The following is a 24,980-nucleotide window of genomic DNA, read 5'->3' as shown; positions in this document are numbered from 1 at the left end:
CACATTAGAATGTCAGATTCTTTTGGCACACGAAGGCTTCGTAAATATCAGAAGGAATATAGCGTGGAAAAATGTTGTTTTATTTTTAAAGTTCTACGCTTCGCTACTTTTTTCCTAGTACGTTCGCTTTAGCAATAACACTGACTTTTTCGCCCGTTAAAAACGGATTACGCAGACGCGCTCACGCAGCACGCGCCCAGAACGAATGTTGCGAGTCGATATTTTCTTTTGCGAATCGCTCTCGTTATTTCGTTGGAAATGTTACCGTGCGAATATCAGACAGCCATTGGAAGTTATTAGACGTTAAAATTTGGCGACAGCTTCGCGTATTCCACCAGTTTCTCGATATTCCCCTTCGAACCTACAAATTGCTTCCGTATCTCGCCAACAGCTAGTCCTCGTATCTTACGCAGACGTCGATTAGAAGTAGAATTTTCGATAAAATTTAAATTTCCCTTTTCAGTTCGTACTTCGATTTATGGACTCGTACATACGTTTCTCTCTTATATATTACGTGCATTTGCATATATATCTGTTTCTCTATTCCATGCGTCGTAGTTTTTGGATGAAACCAACAGCTTGTACACACGTGCAAGATTTTATTTTTCGTGATAAATCGAACAAGAATATATTCTTTCGCGCTTCTTAATTGAGTGACATTACACCAGGTGAATAATGTACTCGAATAAACGATTTTTCTTAATACTTATAAATTACGCGACGCGTTAACATTCAATTAATTCATAAAGGAAAGCATGATAATTATATGAATCAACTTTAAGAAAATAAGTGTAATTTTTAATATTAAATAACGAATAATAGAAAAGGTGGAATAAATAAGTTAACAATAAAATGATAAACAATACGCGTTTGCTTATTTACAAAAATCAAAATATAAGCAGCTTAAGTAACTCAATATTTTATGGAACGTTCTTCAAAATCAATAACTACATTGTGTTCTTTCCATTCGAAAAAATTCTGTAACGTAATTTCCGCACTAAAGGACCTTCTATCGTATCATTTTCGTCAGAGAATTTCAAATAATCTAGTTTTGCTTCGAAATCTTTTTATTACCTTTTTTTATTACGCCTTTGCATCCATCGAAAGATTTACATTAAAATTTTTACTTTGCCACTACTTTCTTTATGTCGCTGCATATCAATTATTTATTGAAGCTACTTCGTTCTAACGTGGCAATCATTCACCAGTTCAGCACAGGCTAGCGCACATTTTACGAGACGGATTTTCCATGCGTCGAAGTCGCAAATGTCGTTACACGTGTACCGGGGTGTATCGACAAATATCAAAGTCATACGAGTATGGTCAGGAAGGCGAACGCAGGAAGGGCGGCATTGGACAAGCCAAAGAGGCCGGAGGGACCGAAGAGAATACGTAACAGACCCGAAGCCATCCTCGTCAAAGTAGGGCAAGACAAGGAGTGGATCCAGGTCTACAAAGACTTGATGGGGGCTAGGGAGACCCTAAAAGAGAGCTGTGGAATTAGGAGGACCAGAACAGGTGACATTCTGATCGAGCTGAAAGCAGGTAGCAACGCCAAAAAGACCGCGGCGGATATGAACACGGCGCTAAGAGGCAAGGTGAGAGCGCTACCAATGCGCGACAAGACATCCGTAGAGATCAGGGATATAGACCCGCTCGTAGGCAAGGAAGAACTAGCCAGGGAGATAGTAATGCAACTGGGCATAAGCGACATCACCGAGGTTGAAGTAAAGACCCTAAAAATGGCGCCGTGGGGCACCCAATCGGCAATAGTGACGATGCCGAAAGCCTATCTGGCCAAAGAGGGGGCGAGCCGGAAGATCAGAACCGGCTTGACGATAGCCTCGATAAAGGCACTACCCAATGTGGTAAAGTGCTTCAGATGTCACATGTTCGGGCATATCGCGAACAAATGCACGGCGATAAGCCCTGGAAAGGAGATTTGCAGGAAGTGCGGAGCCAAAGACCACACGATAGCTGCCTGCGTCAACGCACCCTGCTGCTCCATCTGCAGCAAGGGGAAAGGAGTGAAATTTGACCACGTAACCGGATCCCTGGCTTGTCCAGAATATAGAACGCGGTTGAAAGCGTATAAATGAGGATACTGCAGATAAACCTCAACAGATGCAAGCTGGCGCAGGATATGATGCACCAATGCGCGATCGAACTTAGGCCGGATATAATAATAATTTCCGAGCCGAACAGGCAGCTACCGCACTGGTTTAATGACACCAAAGGAGACGCCTCGATATGGGTCACACTCCTCGATGGCAAACTGCCTGATGAAACAACAGAGGTCAAGAGCGACGGGATAGTGGGCGTCCGCGTCGGCGACGACTTCTGCTTCAGCGGATACTGTTCGCCCAACACAAATAAGCTAGCATACTCCAAATACATAGACACGCTGTCGACTATGACGAAGAGCGTTGCTAGAAGACACGACAAGGTCTTCGTGGCCGGAGACTTCAACGCAAAGTCAACCTGTTGGGGAGGATCGACCACAGACATGAGAGGGAGAGTCTTAATGGAGGCACTAAGCGGCCACCGGGTGTTTCCAGTGAGGCTCAAGGAAAAGTACACCTTCTTCATGAACGGGAAGACGAGCTTCCCCGACATAACAAGCGTATCCAACAAGGTCAGCGAGATACACGCCGGAAGCGCGGTCTTGGACAAATACTCGGCCTCGGACCATCTGTACGTGCTCCACAGGTTTAAGGCTAGGAAGACCCGGACCGTATCGAAGTTCTACAGGTACGTGACCAAGGACATGTCGCCGGAGGAGTTCCTGAGCAGATTCGACGACACACTAAAGAAGGAGGACCTCAACGCGGCTATCGGAGCGGATGGGGCCGAGCCCTTGCAAAAGAGCATCGAAGGTACGTGCAAAGGGATGCTAAGGAAGTCGAACTGTGCGGCGAGCCGCAAGTACGCGAACTACTGGTGGAACCCGATGATCGGGGAACTGAGAGCGCTGGCGCACAAAGCGCTCAGGAAGGTGACGAGAGAAAGGAAGAAGAATGCCAGCAACACCGAGCCCCTCGTCAACGCCTACAAGGAGATCCGAAGGCAGTTAAAAAAGGAGATCGCCCGCAGCAAAAAAACAGCTTGGGCAGAATACTGCAAGATACTGAAGAGCGACCCTTGGGGCAAACCCTATCGCACGGTCATGAAGAAATGTAAAAGCAAGGGACCAACCAACGACATGCCGATCGACATGGTGAAGGCAGTCCTACAGAGGCTATTCACCTTAGGACACGGACCCCCCATTATGAGGGCCGCGAAGAGGCAGAGACCGAAGAAGAAGGAGATATTAGCCTCAGCGTCGCCATCGGCGAAGGCGATGTCGTCGATGCCGCCGGAAGAATGAACACCAAGAAGGCTGCAGGAGTCGATGGCGTGCCGGGCGAGATCGCGAAGCTGATAGCGAGTCGCAGGAGCGAGCTCGTGACAAGGCCGTTCAACGGCATCACCGAATCAGGAAGGATCCCAGACTGCTGGAAGACGGCCAGAGTAATACTGCTAAGGAAACCGGGAAAGGATCCCAGTCTCCCTAACGCGTACCGGCCGATAAGCATACTCCCAACCATGAGCAAGATCTGGGGAAAATGCTTTAAGAAGATCATCGAGAGATGCATCGGAATGGACCCGTTCCATCGGAGGCAATATGGCTTCAGAAAGAAGAGGAGTACGGTAGATGCCATCACGCAGGTGATAAAAGTTTGCCAACATCTGCAAACAGAAGAAGGTAATTTGCGTGATGATCACCCTGGATATTAGCAATGCCTTCAATTCGCTCAGCTGGAAGAGCATATACGAGGAATTTGACAAGAGGAAGCTGCCATGGAAGGTCAAAAGGCTAATCGGCAGTTACCTATCCGGAAAGAGGATCATCGTGAGCAACCAGCACGGCACGGTGGAGCACGAGGTGGCGGCGGGAGTTCCGCAGGGATCCATCCTCGGACCATTCCTGTGGATCTTGGTATACGACCGGTTGCTCGAGAGACTCGACAACATGCCAATGGTCAGAGCAACCTCCATCGCGGATGAGCTGGCCATCACATGTTCCGTCGGGAGGAACGAAGAGGCCTCCGCCAAGGTCAACACGATGCTAAGGATCGCCAACGATTGGTGCACGAGTGTCGGGCTCACCCTGGCGAGAGAAAAAACGGAGGTCATGCTCATCACAAGCTTGCGAGTGCCGAGAGTGGTGAAACTCAGGTTGGGCTCCTCGGACATCGAAACGGTCGATCGCATCAGGTATCTCGGAGTCGTCATCGACTCCAGTCGGAGGTTCGGTGCGCATATCGAGATGGTGTGTAATAGAACAGACAAGTTAATAGGAGCCCTTAGGGGAATTCTACCCAACATCAACGGGCCGCCCAGCTTGGCTCGTAGGCTCTACTACAATGTGTGGGAGTCCATCGTAACTTACGGAGCACCGGTGTGGGCTAGAGCAGCGAATACCGATAAGAACAGGAAAAAGCTGAAACGAGCACAACGAACGGCCCTGTGCATAACAACGACGGCATACCGTACCGTCTCCCACGCGGCACTTTGCATGTTGACCGGGAATCTCCCGATTTACATAAAGATAAAGATGCTCGGAGAGACCTACGAGAGGAACAAGATCCATGGGTCCAGGATTGGCACGGATGACGGCAGCAAGCTGAAGGAGGAACTGGAGGCGATTCGCAAGAAGGCCCAAGAGGACTGTCAGAAGGAGTGGAACAACTACAAAAAGGAAAATATCACAAAGTAATTAATACCGAGTGCGCTGCTATTTACCAAAAAGAAGATGGACATCGATCACCACATCATGCAGCTGCTAACCGGGCATGGGAGCTTCGGTGTCTATAGGAAAAGGATTGGCAGGGACAGCGACAGCAACTGTCTCGACTGTGGAGACCCGAACGACGGTGCAGAGCACGCCCTCTTCGCGTGCCCGAAGTGGACGGACAGAAGGATCGAGCTGGAGAACGCTCTGGGCGGGAAGATAGACGTGGGCAATCTGATCGCCACGTTGACCGCCAAGAACGAGAGCTGGAATAAATTCAAGCAATTCTGCAAGACCGTCATGTGCCACAGGAGGGTGACAGCGAGGGCCTGGGAAGAGGCAAGGAGGAGAACGAGCGAAACAACAACTACGCGGAGCAATGAGGGCAAGAACATGAAACAACGAAAAACCGCAGAAGGAGACCAGCCCAGTATTCTGAACTGGCTGAGAGGACGACATGAGCAGTAACTGCCCGAAGAAGTAGATACAACGGGGCACGAAAGGACAACCCTGATGACTGCCGACAGGTTTTACCGGGGTTGTCTGCCCTCTAAGCGGAGGAAGAAGGAGGAGGGGTTTTTAGTGGGTATGGCAACGACATCCGACCGACTCCCACATAACCCAGTGATGCGGGTCACTGGGCATGCGTAATAGCATTTTCCCCTCCCCACGCAAAAAAAAAAAGAGTCGGCTGTGGGGGACAGGCTGGCGAGATATTTGTGAAAACGGTCATTATTGTAGTTTTTTATGGTTTTGGATAGTTTTCTAGTTGCGTTGTTTAGTTTGCGTTTGTCCTCCGGTGTTCTATGGGTCTGTCATATCCTTCTTAGTCTACGTTTTTCTGCTATTTTTTTTAATATGTACTGGGGGTATTCGTGATTGCTGATGGACGTTCTTGCCGGTGTGGAGATGCGGATAGCGTTTATTATGCTCGCATTTAGGTATTCCGTGGCTGCTTCGATTTCGTCATTGGTTTTTAGTGAGGTTGAGGCTGAAGTTGTGCGGGTAAAGAGTTCTCTAAAGAGCTGCCAGTTGGTGTGTTGGTTATGAATGGAGCCATTAGGTGTATTCTCGATGATGGTTGAACTGACTGTTACTATCACAGGGGAATGATCAGAGGAGAGATCGGCCGAGGAATTGATTTGGACGTGTCTTGGCGAGATATTTTTGGTTATGAAGAAATCAAGGAGATCGGGTATTTTGTTTGTGTCGGTGGGCCAGTGTGTGGGTTCGTATGTGGTAAGGTAGTTGAGGTTGTTGGTTATTATGCTGTTGAGGAGGTTTTTGCCTCTTACTGTAACCAGTCTGCTACCCCATTGGGTGTGTTTAGCATTGTAGTCTCCTCCGGCTATGAATCTATTGCCCAGGGTGTCCAGGAAGTAGTCGAAGTCTTCTTTGGCGATGGAATGTCTGGGAGGGCAGTATACAGCTGAAGTGGTGATTGTACCATGACAGTCTTCTATTGCTACGTTTGTTGCTTGGAGGTAGTCTTTCTGGAATGGTGGAAGTTCGTAGTGCTTAATGTTTGATTTGATTATGATTCCGGTGCCACCGTGGGCCTTTCCGCTGGGGTGTTGGGTATGGTAGAACTTGTATCCGTTTATGTTCAGGTAGTTTTTGTCGGTGAAGTGGGTTTCAGATATGAGCATTATGTCGATTAGCTGGTGTTTTAGGAAGAGTTCTAGCTCAAGTTTGCGTTGCGCTAGACCATTGGCGTTCCACAGAGCTATGCGTCTTGGTTTTATTTTGTGTCTGGGCGTATTAATTTTTCCATTATGATTGTTAATAGCGATAGCAAATTGTTTATTTGCTCTGATTGTTTCTCTATTAGCTTTTCAAGTCTAGAGACGTTGTCTGTGTTAGGTGAGGTGGGGGCACTATTTTGGGGAGGATCCCTGTGGCTATTTGGTGTATTTTGAGTGCCTTGTACCGCTTGGGCATAGGAGTTTGAGGGAGTGGTGAGTTTGATAGGGCTGGGTGTTTGATTGGTTGGGGGGATTGGGATAACGGTGGATTTCGGCGAGCTGGGTGTTTGGTAATTTTCCTCTTTTGTTCTAAGTTTGGGGTATTTGCTTGAGTACAGAGTTTTGTAGGCTGAGCAGCCTTTGTAGTTGGCAGGATGATCACCTTGACAGTGGATGCACTTCGCTGGGGTTTCCGGTGATTTCCTGCACTGGTCGGTGGGGTGTGTACCTGCACATTTGACGCAGCGGAAGGTGTGGTTGCAGTATTTCTGTGTGTGCCCATATCTTTGGCACCTTTTGCATTGGACTATCTCCTTTTTGGTTTGCGGTGGTTCGAATTTAACGATGGCGTTCATTATGCGACTGATATTGTAGATTTCCTTGTTGTTTGGTTTCTGTTTTAAATCAATGAAAAATAGGGATAGCGGGTCTTTTGTGACTCTATGCCTTATGTTGCTGACATTGGTGACTTCGTGGCCGAGTTTCGATAGTTCTATTTTTAGTTCGTCGATGTCTGCGGAGTGGTGGATGTTTCGTAGCACCACCCGAAAAGGTCTTTCTTCTTTGAGTTGGTAGGTGTGGAAGTTGGCGTTCAGGGCCCTGAGTGTCTTGGTGAGCTTCCTGTAAGCTTCTGGATTCGTAGGCAGGATTTTTACCTGATTGTTGGTTATCTTCAGGTTATAGTCCTCCTTGGAGATATCTCTCTCTAAGGACTTGGTCATTGTCTGGATGTCGATGACATCGTTAATAAATATTGGTGGGGGAGGGGGGCGTCTCTGTGCGTGGTGGTTAAGTGGTGAGCCTGCGGTTTCCATGGCATCGTTGGTGGATTCCAAAATTGCGAACCTGTTGTGGGTGTTAATTTGCGTTGGTGGCTGTTCGTTCGAGTTTGTGTCTGCTGGTTCGGTTTTGCGTTTTTTCGCCTTATTGGCGTCGTTGGCACGGGGGGATCTGCAGAATTTCTGCCACGGGGGGAGTAGCGCGGGGTAGTGATGGGTTTGGACAGGCGAGCCTGGTCGTGATTGTTGGGCCATCATCGAGCTAGCTATTTCAATATGAATAACTAGTCGTGAGGCTATGCGGCAGGGATCGGGTTGGGGTTAGGTGCGTAGGCTTTTCTTCTCTCTGGCGGATAGGAAACACTTGGGAAGATAGGAGCACGTTGTGTTCACTTTCGACGGTTGGGCGACACGTGTTGTTTTCGAACTTCACTGGGCACTAGAGGCACGTCTGCACGCTTCGGCACTCGACAGCGAACTGTTTGCATTTGTCGTAGATAAAACGCTTGGAAAACTCGTCGCGCGCTAGTGCGCTTCTCCGTTTTCGCATGAAATCTCCGACTTTTTTCTACTTTCCTAGTTTCCTATTTTTTCTTTTTATCCGTTCTATACGATTCGCCTCTGAAAGGTTATTCTTGCTGTACCGCTACTATTAGGTTGTCCGAAAAGTTTCTCTCGTTTTATGAGGAAACAATAGACGCACGTTCTTTCTTTTATATTATTTTGTCGAATTACGTACGATCCGTTTTGTTCTGTTGAGATAAACACCGCGATATTTCACAGACTTACTTTCACGTTTGTACGAAGGTGCACTGTTGTAAAAAATTCTTTTTGCGAAAGAAAGACACTTTTCGGGCAACTTAATACGTTGTGTTCGTTTTATAAAGAAATAATAGACGCGCGATGTCCTTTCTTTTATATTAGTTTATCGAATTATGCACGAACATAATAATAGAGATATAAGGAAATGGATCGCACCTAATTCGATAAAATGATATAAAACAGAAATTGTTGCTCATCTATTATCATTTTATGAAACGAAAGAAACTTCTCGGACAACCTAGTACATCGAACGACTACCGTTGAATAAATTCTCTAAAAACGAAAATGTTTTTAATCGAATTAAACGATCGAGATGGCTGTAATACTTTTGTAGGATTTTACGAATACTTACCGAGCGTTGAAAGTTCGATGTGCTCAAATACTTATAAGCGATTTTTCTTTCTCGAGACGATTCCCTTTCGTTCGCGAACAACCTAAAAATGGAAAAAATATCGTTAACGGGTGTGTTCGTGGTAATCGTAACAACGTCGTTAACCGATTTATCGATGAATCGTTACGTGTGCTTTACGTTCTTTGCGAGATTCCACGACAAATATCGTTACGCGCGAGTTAATCGAGTAAACGACGTTTAAAACGGTTTAAAGTTATTCCCGATATCGCAACTATAAATAGGGAAATGATACAAAGAACAGTGTTTTAAACCTTTGAGTGCTGTGGGCGCATATATGTGTCTGGCGAAAGCTATCGGTGTGGACTAAGGACATATATATGCGTTTTCTGTAAGTGCTCGGCATGGACTAAGGACGCATGTATGGGTTTTTCAATTTTTCCGAACACCTATGCAGAAGTAATACTATTACGTTTGCGTGAAATAAATATAAATGCATTCCTTACGGCAGTAAACAAATGCCAATAGTACCTCGTTATTGTTGAAGTGGTCACCACTTGTAAGAAAACTCTACATCTGGTTTTTTTAGTTTTCCCAAGCACTGAATTTTTCACACACAACTAAATTATTAACTCGTGTTATATTTATAAGGTTCAATAATGTGATAATTCAGGGATCGATTCTGAAGTCTGAAAATCGAGTTTTTTTTATTATGAAATGATTTGATAAAATATAAAAATGAACAACAATTAATATGCGTCTATAACAATCAATAACGATGATTATCTAAACGGGAAATTATAAGTCTTTGGTGCAATGTTTACCTGAACGTCCTGAGCTACCGATCTTTCTTCTTCAGTCTTTAAATCTTAAATCTTCAGTCTTCACAATCTCAAACAACTATTCTATAACCTTGTCTGTCTCTCTAATGTAACTCTCTGTCCATCCGTCTGGGGAACACGTGCTTCTTCAACTGCTCGTCCATGCAATAAAGGAAGATCGGAAGATCTTGTATCTTTGAATCTATCAGATTTGTTTTTACATACAAAAGAAAATTAATAAAAATGTGACTTATTTTTATTCATTCTTTTGTACTGTTCGATCGTTCTCCACTATGATACGGTTTCAACGAAGAAACGTTTTATTTATGTTCAAGTGAGAGTTTTCTAAATCAAGATGAGAAGACAATGGTACAGCCCGAATGTGAATGTGGCAAACTATGGCGAGCCTCAAATCGTCATAGAGGAAAGCACATCGGGCGAAGAGGAAGAGGAAGGGCGAAGGAACGAGTCGCCACCGCGTTGCATGGATCCCGATTCGACACCCTTAAATCCCAATCTATTGTCTCCCTGGCGAGAGGTCAGGAAACGCTCTCTACCGACTCCGCAATGTACTTCCGGGATAACCGCATCACAGGTACTGTCTGATGGTCATATGTAGAAGAACATACTTGCTTATGGGCCACATCCCCTTTCTTGATAATGTATTTTTAGTGTATCCTGTTAGCTTAACAAAACATAACGTTGTCCAACGTTTGCATAATATATTTAAATATATTCCTATTAGGTCATTTGTTGTCTGTATATTTTATACTCTCTATCTTCTCCCCTTTCGCGTTCTCGGTCATGACGACACGTAGGTTAACTCTCAGCGGCATGACGTGGCGAAAATCGATTTATAAGGTTCAATAATGGGATAATTCAGGGATCGATTCTGAAGTCTGAAAATCGAGTTTTTTTTATTATGAAATGATTTGATAAAATGAAAAAATGAACAACAATTAATATGCGTCTATAACAATCAATAACGACGATTATCTAAACGGGAAATTATAAGTCTTTGGTGCAATGTTTACCTGAACGTCCTGAGCTACCGATCTTTCTTCTTCAGTCTTTAAATCTTAAATCTTCAGTCTTTACAATCTTAAACAACTATTCTATAGCCTGGTCTGTCTCTCTAATGTAACTCTCTGTCCGTCCGTCTGGGGAACATGTACTTCTTCAACTGCTCGTCCGTATCGATCTCTCCGTTAAGCACAGCCTGTCGTGCTACCCGTAAAACAAAAAGAATCCCTATCCTACACGAACTCTAGGGATTTTACATATTTACTAAATTTAGTTTTCTAGTTTATTACGCAAATTCTAGTTAACTGTAAATTTCAATGTTTATAATAAATAATTAAAAATAACTAAAATATAACGCTCTTGAATCATTTAATCTCTTTCATTTTAATCATTTAAACTACTATAACTTATTACGATTTGCGCTTTGAATAGTTAATCAACAGAGTTCAGTCTAACGAAAAAGTATTCCATCCACAGCGATCGTCAGCGCTAGACACGCGCCGTCTTTACGGACGACATAGGCCGTGAGTATTCAGCACTCAAAGGGTTTATCGTCTGTGATAAAGCTTTTAGTTTCGAAAGCTCTGTTAAACTCGTTATGGTAAAATTAATAGACACTATAATCTTAACGAATTATCTTTTGTATTCGTAAGAGGCCCGACGATTTCTTTATTATGGGAAAATAATTTCAGCGATATTTTTCGCTTTTAACGCGTTTGCAGCGCGTACGCGTATATCCTTGCCTGTTGCGCGTTATACGTTTTAACGTATGTGCATAATTTTCTATCTACCAAATACGCGCAGCTTTTAACGAAGCAGAGCGAAACGTTTGTAAAATTGAAATGTTAGAACGATGTTTCCGATAAAATTCTTTGTTCCCGGCAGGTTGAACTGCGAGACCGATGCGTTTAAAAGTGCAATTTTCGAGGAATTAAACGCACGAAATTCTGAATATTAGTTCCTTCGTTATGCCTTTGTCATATTCGTTTCTATCTTTATCATTATTCGACAGATTATTCGCAACTCGTGCAACGAAATAGGAGGATATCCATACGTTGATCCAAATTTCTACTTTCAATCATATAATTGGCTTTCTTTTGCATAAAACGATATAATCGAAACGTTATCATAGATATAATCTGGTTCTGGAAAAAATCGAAGAACGTCGTGTGAAAATCGATTTTAATTTAAATTGTCTTAAATATCCTTTAACGAATACGTCGTATTCTTTCGTTCTATTACGTTTAAATTAACAGTTATCGTCCTTTATGTCGGCCATTTCCTTCGTTTACGTTCTTTTTCACTTTCTGCCGTAATAGATCAGCCACGGATAGTCCAGTTCGACGAATAGTTTCTCTCGATCGACGTGGAAACCGTCGAAAAGAAAGATTCAGGATATTGTAGCCGTTCGCCGATAAGGAGCGCCATTTACGCCGAAGGAGATCCGTTCTCTTAGAACGTTCATAGAGCTCTGGGTCTTTTCGTTCTATAAGATTAATATAAATCTAGAAATTGTACAGCCCAACTTTAAGTCTATCGCAGCTTCGTTCGAACGACGTTACTTCGTCCTGTACAAATTTCGATTCCTCCGATGAAACGTGTATTCACAGCAAAGTACTTTTTTCTGTAATCTTATTATGGCTTGCGAAAGTGTTCGAATAATCTTGATCGTTCCGAGGTGACGCGTATCACACGAACAATAGAAAACTCGGAAAATACCGAAAGGTCGGATGATACCGGCGTTCGTACGGTAAAATCGTAAAATTGATTTCGATAACTTAACATCGTACTTGCGTTTCAGTTTAGTTGACTATTTGATCGATTAAAAGTTCAATTAATCTATTTACTTTGTTCGCGCGGTGCCGGCGTTAAAATTTCGAAAAAAAAACGCGCAGTTAGGAGAAAGCTGGAAACACATCGTATAATACGAGACTCGGATAGCCGAAACTTCACCGAGCTGGCGGAAATTTTGCGTAGGATCGCGTATTATGCCAAACATTTTGAAATCCCGTTAACGCTGTAACGAGACACGACTATCATGATTATGTTCGTTACATCAGTTGCGACTCTGCAATTTTTGTACTTTCGAGTCTGTCCCTATTTTAACGATAATAAAACATATTTGTAACGTTGGGAGAAGATTTTTAATCAAGAAAATTGAAACGAAAATGTGCGATCTTTTTTCATTTTCTTCAAAACGAAGGTATCCTCTAACGTTGTAAGAACGTAATTGGGTCGACCCATACATAACTCGAGCTAAAATGATCGAAAGGGCGTAGCAGGCTTTTTTTTTATTTATTACAAACGTACAGTTTTGTCAGGTTCAGCCAAATATTAGGTTGCCCCAAAAGTGTCTTTCCTCTACGAATATGTCTTTTACGACAATGCATCTTTATACAAACACGACAGCTAATCTGTCAAATGTCGTGGTCTTTACCTTAATAGAACAAAATGGAACGGACGTAGTTCGATAAAATAAAGGAAACAAGAAACGTCGTGCGTCTATTATTTTCTTATAAAACGAAAGACTCTTTTGTTGTACAACCTGATATTTGAACTGACGATAATTTTCGAGAAAGGTCCTGTAACTTCCATATACATTTTCCGATCCATTTCAAATTTTTCCAATACAATTGTTGGGAATATGATACATTTACACTGTACATGTGAATGTGTGTGTAAGCATCAGAGGACGTCCGGGTCTTGGTTGAGACAAAAGACAAGAGCCAGTCGTTAGAAGTATCTGGAAGAGTCGGTTGACAGCAAGCGTGCGTGCGAGTAGGTTTTTGAGGTCTTAAGAGTATAAGATATATGTATAACAGTTGTGTGCTAAATAAAGGGAATTATTTGTATTTCCGAATCCATTTTATATCTTTTTAGCATAATATATTTAAAGAAAAAGATTGATCGTACCTTCTGATCTGAAAAAATAGCTCTGTTTATTATACATTGTACATTATACATGTGTATGGGAATTAACTAGTGTCTATATAGTTTCACACTGACAAAATAGTTTCGAGTTACTTGAAAATAGTTGCTTGATTCAAGCAACTGTACGCGTTAACAAAATAGTTCCAACTTACTTGAAAATAGTTGCTTGATTCAAGCAACTGTACGCGTTAACAAAATAGCTTCGAGTTATTTGAAAATACTTGCTTCACTCAACTGCACACATTAATAAAGTAGTTTCAAGTTACTTGAAAATAGTTGCTTGATTGAGGTAACTTGACCAATCTGAATCATCATAAAAACTTGGAAGGATATTTCAGACAAAATTACAGGTTCACATTGGCAAAATGATTTTAACTTACTTGAAAATAGTTGCTTGATTCAAGCAACTGTACACGTTAACAAAATAGTTTCAAGTAACTTGAAAATAGTTGTTTGATTCAGGTAACTTGACCAGTCTGAATCATCATAAAAACTTGGAAGGATATTTCAAGCAAAATTACAGATTCACATTGGTAAAATAATAGGTTCACATTGACAAAATGGTTTCGAATTACTTGAATTCAAATCGTTTGACGAAGCAACATGACTAATCTGAATAGTTTAATTGTCATCTTTATCCAAGAATCGCATAGTCGTCAATCGAGCCATTCGGAAATCACATTGACCAACTCCAAAATTGAAAAGTAGAGAAAAGTAATTACAAGTATCGCAAGTGGTGAGACAATATGCGATAAAAGTGAAAAGATGAGCGTGGCGTCAAGCTCTAAGGAACTAGAGGTTTTGTGAGAATCAATCGTGTACTTGGACGATGAAATTGCGAAATTATGAGATTGTCCAAAGATGAAGTTGGTCAATTTGACTTTCGCCAGGCTCGATCGTCACTACGACAGTTCTCGCGTATCGAAACTATCTTGATGTTTGTGTGGACAGGTGAGACGAATGAGCGATCGTGGCGGAGAAGAATCAGGACTGTTACGCCGCGTAACACATCCGCAGTCCATCCCGCGCGGCGTGACAGCCAACGGTCTACGTGCCGTCCTTCGAACCTTCCATAGGCCTAAGGACCCACCGTAAAGTGAAATCCTAACTGCATTGTTCGCACACATGGTTTGAGTCAATCTGTCTGCCAGAAAAGACTTTCTAATTCCAGAAGTGTTTTCAGCTGGTTCTTTAGAAGGGTCCTTGGGTTTATTACGTGCTCTTAAGAATTGCGGAGAAAGCAGATAGTGGCCTAACGAAAAAGGCGGAGATCTCCCTAACGGAAAATCCGAGTCTCCCCATAAACAATGTCGCCTAGGACCCAAGTTAGTAGGAGGCTTTTTCCTCCTATCTTCCTTCCCAACATTGGTCATAACCAATCAGCATCGCGGATCATTGCCCTCACTTGCCTAACTGAAAATGTAAGCAACGAATCCGCGTTCTTCGGTCAAAGGGCACACCCATACCGAGCTTTCCTCCGCATTCACATTAGAATAAAACTTTAGAGTTTGATCGTCTCTCACGGTGCCTAGAGTTCCTGCATTTCCTACAACTCTCACCGTTCCTACCTCTCTAAGTGTTTGATCGTCTCTCACGGTGTCTAGAGTTCCCATAATCCCTATAGCTCTCACCGTTCCTATATCTTTCAGAGTTCCTTCATCATTTCTCAAGGTGCCTACACGGCCTAGAGTCTCCTAAGGCTCTCACATTATCCAGAACTCCGACAGTTCCTATAACTCTCAAGGGCCTAGAGCGCCTAAACGGGAATTTACGACTCCCGTTGACGCGTATTCTAACGACCGCTTCTCCCCGCGATAGCTCGAAAATACAAGGACCATCGCCGAGGGAAGCCACTTTCCTGTCCACCCTCTCTCAAACATCGGCTCCTCAGCTAGGTGGCCGAAGACATTCGGTCGTTACGATTGAAAGAGTGTCACCGACTTTGTTTGGCCGTAATCGTCGCGAATCAATCGCCGGTTTTCCTCTTGGAGGCGTGACCAGAATATTGCCGAATCGTCGAGACCCAGAGTCTAGAATGTCCGCACCACCGAGCGGTAGAGGAAGTACGCACAATCTTCGATTGGACATTATGGACGACATCGCAGACCTAAAAGCGAGGAAGATAAGATGAGTGTAGAGATGAAAAAATTAAGCAGAGATCAAACTTACGCGCTACACTTGATCTTCATTTTCTTTAAATTTTGATCCAGCTGATAAATCAGTAATTAAACCAAGGGAACTAAGTTTGAAATCAAGCGAATCTGAAATACTATCAGACTGTTGCTACGTGAGAACAATAGCCATCTTGTACTTCGTATTTGCTCGATTCCAAACTCTAATCGATATACCAGCAGAATTTACCAGCAAAATAATTATTCAGAGATTCTGTCGATAAAACAATTGAAGTTTAAAATCGAACGAATCCGAATTACTGCGAGATCGTTGGTGGCTATTGTTCTCGTAGCAACAAACTGATGATACTTCAGATTCGTTTGATTTCAAACTACAATTGATTTATCAATAGAGTTGTCGAAGAATTATTTTGTCGATATCGGTGTAGAACAATAGCCAACAACGATCTCGCTGTACTTCATATTTCCTCTATTACAAACGTCGATTCATTTACCAGCAGAGCATCTGAAGAATTATTTCACATGGATCATGTAGAAAAAAAAACGAACACGAAAATGGAACTGTAATAACATTTTTTATTCCTTGTTGAGAGCCGTTCTTAAACATTTTGCAGGAATTTTCCCTTCGCAAGAAGATCGAAAAATAACCACTTTTGACGCTCTGTTTTCATCCCATATGAATTTTATCTTTAATATTACCGATTGATAATAATGTCACTGCGATATTGTCCGCAATGATTGCAAATTATCTTCTCCGCGTTTCACCTATATCGATAATACAGAATATCAAACAACAATTATTTAATTTCACGTTGTTGTTGACTTTATTAATTTTTACGATAAAGTGCATTCTCTGGAAGAAATTTTACGATTTACGATTTTCTTTTTCATTCCTCCTTTCACCTACGATGGCTCTTAAACAAGAAACGATATCGTAACGAGAAATACAACTTACCTGAGCGTCCACTTTGGTTCCACTAGTGTTGTCCCATACGACTTTGTGTTTGACCTCGCTATTAGGGGACTTTTTACCCAACGTTTCCTTCACCGCCCTCACTACCTTCGATTTATCGAACTTGAGACTTAAACTGGCCGTTACTAAATCTTCCGGCTTCTTCGACATCGGTTGGTGTCTCTTCGTGAACCAATTCGACGGTACCATAAAGGTCGAAATAGCGGCTTTCGAGGATCCGCTAAGCTTACTTTTAGCTCCGTGCAATGTCGACACGTCGAAGCTATTGGAACGGAAGCTCTTCGATCGACTTCCTTTCTGTTCGGTCGTTTTTCCGGGCCAGTTTGATTTGCTATCATCCCGCGAACTCGGCGCTTCCTCGCCGCATCGGTTGATTTCCGTCGCGGAAGACGCTAACGAGCTTAGGATCGATATCAGATCCGCATTAGAGCAGACAATGCCCGCAGCACCGGAAACGGATGCACTCGCGGCTCTTGGCAGTTCCGAGACGCGCTTTCGGAGAGAAGACGTCGGCGAAACCGACGGAGTAGGCATTTCAGAGAATCGTTGTTTCGGCTGTTGAGTGTAACGTTGAGCGGAACTGTTACCCTCCAGCGGCTGTATTTCGTACACTTGCTCCGTCGACGTCCTGTACATCCTTAAGCGCACCTGGCAAACGGATTGCTTTTATTCGAAAGACAGTTTCTTTTTTATCATAATTCGTGCGTTATGATACACGTTTCGATGATTGAGCCGTTAAGCGTGACAAAGCGATGGAATTGTTTTGCACAGAAATTCTGGTTCTAAAATTATGTTAGGGATTCTAGGGCGTAATAACATCTTGGAACGCAAAGTTATCGATGTGTCGATGAAAGTTAAGCGAGCTTTATCGAAGCACACGTTCGAGTCTTTGGGCGATTGCTAGGAATACGCGTAATGTTCTTTTCTGTGAGCTGAAAAGTTGAACGACTATAAAAGGCCCTTTGTAGAGGATTTCAAAACGGAAGAAGAGGCAGATTATTTAATACATAATATCTTCCTTTATAATATATCTAATATCCTAATAATTAGATGAACGTAATACAAATGTTTAGAATCAGAAATTATCTGTTTATATAGAGATCTGTTTGATGCAAGATCTAACATCAATCAAATCGGATTGTATGGATTGTGTATTTGTCTGTGTTAATCCTTTGACGTCGATACCAACGATGTATATAGCGAATGGCGGTTATCAGCCAAGATTATGAGTACGTAGGGAAGAACAGAACTGAACGCTTGCTGTTCCAATAATGACGATCCATAAAAGTCTGAACTCTAATAAAAAAAAACGCATGATAACGAATACAGCGCGTATTCTTTCGTATGTCTTCAATGAATATGTATAAGTTTCCTCGTAACAGAGTTGAAAAATGCCTGTAGCGTTCCAAGTTTGAACAACGTTTGTGTCGCGCGAAAATTGAACAATATCTGAACCGCTTGAACGTTAACAAGTATCTTTTTCTGTGTTCGAGGTGTGAATGCCGCGAGTGTCATGACCAGCCTTTCACGTGCTCTTGGCGCGCCTTCTACTGGCAAAGATGGGACGCTACTTGAACTAACACGAGATGTTAGTTTTCCGAGAAGATCACGATATCTGTGCGGGTGAGGAAGTTCGGCAACTTGTACCGCTGTAATATAATTCCAAATTACCCTGCGGAGATACCGAGTTTACGACACGTCCCTGGCGATTGAGAGCGGGATGAAGCAAATTTCTATGTTATTGCTTAATAATTTATGATTCCAATTGAAAAATAAGCTTCTTCGCGACCATGCTATAAGCTTCACCGACGAAGACGTGCTTCCTTAGCGAGGCTCCTGACGAACAAGGAATGAAAACCATAGCGACTCGATTCGTCCGTAATTTTAACTGTTAATTTTCGCCTAATTAATAATTGTTCTAACTCCACCTAAAAAAGAAGAAAAAAAAGTAATTGATGAATCCACGTATGCGTACATTGTTATAAAGAACGATATGATGTGTAAATAATTATAAGTTACAAAGAATAAAATAATAAATAATACGATGAAAATTGTATACCTGGAGAGCAACGAATATTTGGTTCTTTCAAATCTTAACTTCGCACGATCGTATAGAAGTTCGTCAACTTTAAACTCGGTTCTTCTTAGTCTGCAAACTAGCGGAGATAGAGCGGCTAAAATTGTTGAGGTTATTCAGTATATAAAGAGAGAAAAACGCGTGGATAAAGTGTAAGATACAAAGTATATATTTGACTTAATAATGAAATACAGGAATACAATTTGAGCTGGTCCAGATCCGCACGCTAGCAGTGTTACTTTATGACTGAGAACCCCGAAGCCAACGTCGCCTGTCTACCGTTTATGGTCTGCCTCCCTGCTATTCTTTTGTTTATATGCTGTCGATGGCTTCAGCGCTTGAGAAAGCTAAAAAGACCAAATGTGGAGTTTTCCTAGAAGTGGTGACCACTTCAACACCCTCCCTAAAACTCTACATCCCAACAAACAATTATATCTGAATATTTTCTAACTCTCGTCGTAAATATCTGAACCTTGATTTTGTCAATGTGTTCACAAATACATTTGCCAACTGCCTTTCTCTTTTCCATTCAAATTAATTTATTACTAAAAAAACTACGAGAAGACTAAACAGATCATGTAGAGTTTTTTTTTTTTATATTAGAAGTGATAGTCACTTCGACACCCTCCCTAAAAACTCTACATCTCTATAAGCAATTACCTCTTAACATCTTTTTTATTTTTCAAACCTAACTTTTGTCTTAAATATTCAAATCTTGGTTTTGGCAACGCTTTTGTACATATATCTGCCAGTTGCTCTTCGCTTGTTACATATGTTACATATGTCAATTTCGCCTCTATTGTATAAATCTCGCAAAAAGTGGTATCTTATATCAATATGCTTACTTCTTTGATGGAATTCAGGATTCTTAATTAATTTTCGACACTAGTATTATCTACACATAGCGTATACTTAAATATCTCTATTTTGCATTCGAGAAATATTTTCTTTAGCCACATAATTTCTTTCTTTTCGGATCTCATCGTTTCGTTAAAATCCACTGGTAATTTTTTCGCTACGTACGTTACTGGGTTACCATAAAAATCGGTTCGCTTGATCTTATCTCTATCTCTCAATTGTCTCACATTCTCGCTAGTTATAAAAGGTTGTTTTTCAGTTTCACTCTCTGCACTTTCATACGTACATACTCTCAGTTGACCGTAATCCTCCGAGCAGGTCGGACCTCTCGACCCTAAGGGATAAACAGGCGTAGGCCCTAACAGTGAGCGCGGCAAGCTATACAGTGCACAGTAGACAGTGAGAGAGCAAAAAAAAAAAGAAAAACAAAAAGAGTGCTAAACAGTGAAAAAATAGTGATAACATCAACCTCTCTACAAACAATTTAAAAATAGAAGAAGAAAGGAATGAAATCGAAACCAAGGAGGCGGAACCCGCCATAAGCTCGTCAAAAAAAGGAATCAAAAGAAAAATAGAAAAACAACAAATAATTAAAGATAGCAGCATAAGAACTGGTACACAAAAGACGCGGAAACTCAATCCGCCCCCAAACCTGGTAACCAGGAACAAAATAAACACAAAACAAGAAAATTTAAAAGGAGAAGAAAGCGACTCACAAGAAGAGCACGACGATAAAAACGAAAATATGAAACAAAAAAGAAGCCCACAACCTCAACCAATGGCAATCACATTAAAAAACAGATTCGAAGCCCTCCAAGCCCAAGACCCCTGCACACCGCAACCGCATGAAACCATTATCGAAAACATTAAAAAAAAAAAACGACGTATTAAGGGAAAAGGCAACCAGACAGCCCACTCCCCCGGACACGTCACCAATAACCACAAGCAAAATCTATACCGTCCGGACAAGCACCCCCCCCCCCCCCCGCCGCTCCGCAAAAAAAAAACAACACCACATCCTTCAACATTACTGAAAAACCAAACTCATAAGGGCCTGCCACCCAGCCACCCCGCTGAAGACCAGGCAGACCCCCCCCACATCAGCAAATGGGGCCAGGCCACCCCCCATCAACATAACATTACAAGACCCAAAAGACACAATAGCACTCATGGAAAATTCCCTCAAAATCAAGAATTTCCATATCAAAAGAATCCATTCAGGTAAGCACGTGCTTTATCTTCAAAACATAAATGACTACGCGAATGCAAAAAAAATACTGACCGCAGCCAACACGGCCTATTTCACATATACCCCAAAATCTCAAAAACCCCACACGTACCTACTAAAAGGGCTAGGAAACAGCTACACAGAAGCGGAAATACTAGAAGACCTAAAAGCCCTGAAAATAGAAGAAGTTAATTTCACCAAAGTGACTCGATTCACAACAAGAAAATCAAGGGAGAACAACACATTGCTCCCAATCTATATAATTCAAGTCTCCCCCGATAGCAACATTGGGAACCTACTAAAAATAAACAGACTTAACTATCTAAAAATAGCATGGGAAAAAATTTAAAAAAACGATATCACGCAGTGCTACAAATGCCAGCGAATAGGCCACACAGCACAAAACTGTAATCTAAACTATCGCTGTGTAAAATGCACTGAACCGCACGGGCCAGGCGAGTGCAAAATAAAAAAAGAAGCAGCAATAAGCAAAGAAAAAATCTACTGCGTAAACTGCAAAAACTACGGACATCCTGCATCATACAAAGGATGCCCAAAACTCGTCGAATTACCCAAAAAGATTAATGAAAAAATCATCAAAGCAAAAACAGCAAAAGCCGAAAGAATCGCCAAAATAAGCCGTAAGTACGTCCCCGAGCTAAAATTCGCGGACATAGTAAAACAAAGAACAAGTATAAACGAGACAAGCCCACAAGTAACAAACATAGCGGCACAAGTCAAACAAAACCCCAACCCAACAATAGACTCACCCCGAATAAGCATAATAAATGTCATTGAAGACTTCAAAAAAAGCATTCTAAAAGCTCTAAGCGAACAACAAACACAACTAAACGAAATAAAAAAAGCACTAAATACACATGAAGAAAGAATCGATTCCATCTTCAACATCATCGAAAATATAGACGAAGATTAGCCAAAACCCACCCGTCCACCAATCACAGCAAAAAATAAACCAGATAAAAGTTAAACATCTGAAAATCATCTCAATAAACGCCAACTCACTAATCTCAAACCAAAAAAGATACAGCATGCTAACACTAATTAAGAAAGAAACCCCCGACATAGTACTTATCTCAGAAACCAAACTGAACTATAGACATAAAGTGCAATACAAAAACTACTCTATAATAAGACACGACAGACCAAACGCTACCCAAGGAGGAGGAACGGCAATCCTCATAAAAAACCCCCTGAAGTTCAAAACAATACAAAACGACAAAATAACAAAATTCAAAATCCTAGAGACGACGATCATAAAAATAAAAATAAACAATAAGGAAAACTTATTTATCTCCGCAGCCTACGCAGCCCACGGAAACCAGAATCAATTTAACGACGAATTCGACGATCTCTTCCAACTTTTACAGCTCGACAAACAGGAAAACTACTACATAATAGCCGGTGACCTTAACGCTAAACATACCAGCTGGAAAAGCGAAACAAACAACACGAGAGGAAACTCCGTCAGAACCTGGCTAGACAATAAAAGCATTTTCTACAAAACAAACCTCTATGGCTCCGAGCTACCCTCTTACCCAAAAGGACGCTCCTACCTAGACATATGCCTAGCAGACGCCCGAATAAAATTCCAAAACTTACGACCAAATAACACTCTCAAAACCATAGACTACGACAGCGACCATAACGCCATAGTATTTCAGATAAGCAAAAACACATCCGACTACCTAACACTCGAAACGCAGAGCGAAACACCCAGGTTCAACTATAAAAAGACATACTGGAAAAAGTTCCAAAACCTGCTCGAACAGAACTGCGACCTAAAAATCTACAACAATGTCAACCTAACAGACAGACAAATCGACTCGTTCATAGACGAAATAGAAAAACATATACAAGAATCCGTACCGACATTTAAAAAAAAAGACTCCTGCGAGCCATATATAAACTATAAAATAAAAAAACTACAACGAGATAAAAGTTACATACTATCGAAATTAAACAACCTAAGACACAACTACTCTTACGACAAAAGAGAAGACATAGAATTCCTAAAGTACCTGCTACACGAAATAAAATCACAACTAAAACAAGAATTCGCAAACTCTATAAATCAATACTGGACAAATAAAATAAAAAATATCTCCAAAAAGACTCTGCTAGCAAGTTCCCGCAGATAAATCAAATTTTCAGACCAAAGGAACAAAACTCCATCCCGCCCCTCAAACTGCCTCCAGAAAAAGCCTCCCTCATCCAAGAAGCAGGCATCGAGATACACAACACCAACAAAGACACAGAGGGCAACTTCATAATATCAAAAACAACGGAAAAACTAGACATTATCGGCACTCACTTCGCCAAAACTCACACACAAAACGAACACATGGGCCGAGAACAATTAAACAGAATTATCATCGCCGAAACAAACATACTAAAAAATAAAATAAAACAAGACATAGCGCTAAACAAAACAGTCTGCATATTCTCAAACGAAAACACATCGGACGACCCCAAACAGCCCGACCCAGAAATAAACTACTTTACAAACTTCAATCAACTAAGTACAATCTTCTCCACGCTAAACAACAAAAAATCCGCCGGCTTCGATGGCATTCCAAACATCTCGCTCAAACGCCTACCAAACAAAATAAAATGGTACTACACAGTACTGTTTAATAACGCACTGAACAACACGTACTTCCCCCAAAAATGGAAAAAAGCCAAACTCATAGCCATTACAAAGAAAAAAATAAAGACGGCTCATCACCTGGAAACCTGCGACCCATAAGCCTCCTCCCCAACATAAGCAAAGTATACGAAATGATCATAAACAACCCCCTAGCAGCCTTCTGCTCAAAAAATAAGATAATCCCGGAAAACCAATTCGGCTTCCGCCACAAACACTCCACAATCCACGCAATAAACAAACTTACGTCGGATATCTGCTGGGCACTTAACGCAAATCAACGAGTAGCCGCCTGCCTAATAGACATCGAAAAAGCCTTCGACACCGTCTGGATCCCAGGGCTCATTTATAAAATAATTAAAAAGAACTTCCCCGAATACCTAATCAAAATAGTATGGGACATGATAACAAACAAAACGTTCATAATGACCGACGGCTCGCACACTTCAAGCAAAGAATTCTCCATAGAGAACGGCCTGCAACAAGGAACAGTAAATTCCCCGCTACTCTTCAGCATCTACAATAACGACTTACTAAACCTCTTTAACCTCAACGCATCCACACATAAACGCTCCATAGCCTTCGCGGATGACCTAATCATCTACGTAACAGGCCGCAAAACCAAAACGATAAGAACAGAACTGCAAGAACTCTTTAACAAAATCAGCGATTACTATCATACATGGAAACTAAAAATTAACGCAAGCAAATGCGAAACCATACTATTCAGACCCATGACAAGCAAAATCGGCCCAGCAGAAAGGGAACAAATCAGGAAATTCCGCCTAAAAGAAAAAGCAAACGAAGAGAACCTCATACCACACAAAAATTGCGTAAAATACCTAGGAATAAACATAGATGAAAAACTAAATTACAAGCAACATATCGAAATCCAACTCTCCAAAGCCAGCAAAGCTTTTTGGAATACAAAAAGGCTGTTTTATTCCAGACTTCTCGATAGCAAAGTAAAAATCATGTGCTACCAATCGCTAATAAGACCCATTATAACCTACGGCTGTCCAATATGGTACAACATACCAGCGTCAATAATGGAAAAAATTCGCATATTTGAAAGAAAATGCATCAGAGCTTGCCTGAGCATTTACAGATCTGAACACAGCGGATACAGAAAATACGTAAAAAACAAAAAAATATACGACTTAGCCAACATCCACCGCATCGACTGTCACATCCTAAAACTAACGAGAAATCACTTCTCGCAAGCCGCGAAGATCAAAGAAAACAGCCTAATCTTCGGCTGCTTATACCCAAACGACGCATACTTCAAAATCACTCTGTTAACAGGCTACATCCCCCCCGAAGCCTTTATATACCTAGACGAAAGAAACTGTCTCCAAGACCAAAACAACATACCCATAATTTATCATATGCAAAGGAAAATAGGAATGAAATCTATTCAATACGAGGAAAACCTAGATAGCCGTACTGCAGACACTAGGTGGAGATACAACATGGCCCTCCCCCAAAAGGATACAGAAGACAAACACAGAAAAAACACAAAAAAATATTGGTGGATACGGAACCCATAACAAAAAACAACAAGATAAAGAGCCACAAAACGGC

At 41.8% G+C, this 24,980-nt stretch overlaps 2 protein-coding genes and 1 long non-coding RNA gene across 3 annotated transcripts in view; all 3 read right to left on the bottom strand.

The window, feature by feature from the left end:
- Window positions 1-8,779: 8,779 nt before the first annotated feature.
- LOC126914830 (uncharacterized) lies at window positions 8,780-10,692 on the bottom strand. Its single transcript, XR_007709840.1, has 4 exons — window positions 10,544-10,692; window positions 9,513-10,408; window positions 9,220-9,377; window positions 8,780-9,137 (listed from the first exon to the last, which is right to left on the bottom strand). It is a non-coding gene; the product is annotated as an uncharacterized LOC126914830 (long non-coding RNA).
- Window positions 10,693-15,239: 4,547 nt separating this feature from the next.
- LOC126914807 (A disintegrin and metalloproteinase with thrombospondin motifs 3-like) overlaps window positions 15,240-24,980 on the bottom strand; it is a 434,443-nt gene continuing 424,702 nt past the window's right edge. The window contains exon 5 of the mRNA XM_050719231.1: window positions 15,240-15,570. Coding sequence (XP_050575188.1) covers window positions 15,351-15,570 — 220 coding nt within the window. The 3' untranslated portion in view covers window positions 15,240-15,350. The remainder of the gene's footprint in view (window positions 15,571-24,980) is intronic.
- Window positions 16,152-24,980, bottom strand: part of LOC126914799 (A disintegrin and metalloproteinase with thrombospondin motifs 3-like) — a 97,216-nt gene continuing 88,387 nt past the window's right edge. The window contains exon 5 of the mRNA XM_050719222.1: window positions 16,152-16,360. Coding sequence (XP_050575179.1) covers window positions 16,357-16,360 — 4 coding nt within the window. The 3' untranslated portion in view covers window positions 16,152-16,356. The remainder of the gene's footprint in view (window positions 16,361-24,980) is intronic.

Source organism: Bombus affinis, chromosome 3 (assembly GCF_024516045.1).
Source record: "Bombus affinis isolate iyBomAffi1 chromosome 3, iyBomAffi1.2, whole genome shotgun sequence".
NCBI lineage: Eukaryota > Metazoa > Arthropoda > Insecta > Hymenoptera > Apidae > Bombus > Bombus affinis.
This window is presented reverse-complemented; position numbering and strand designations above follow the sequence as displayed.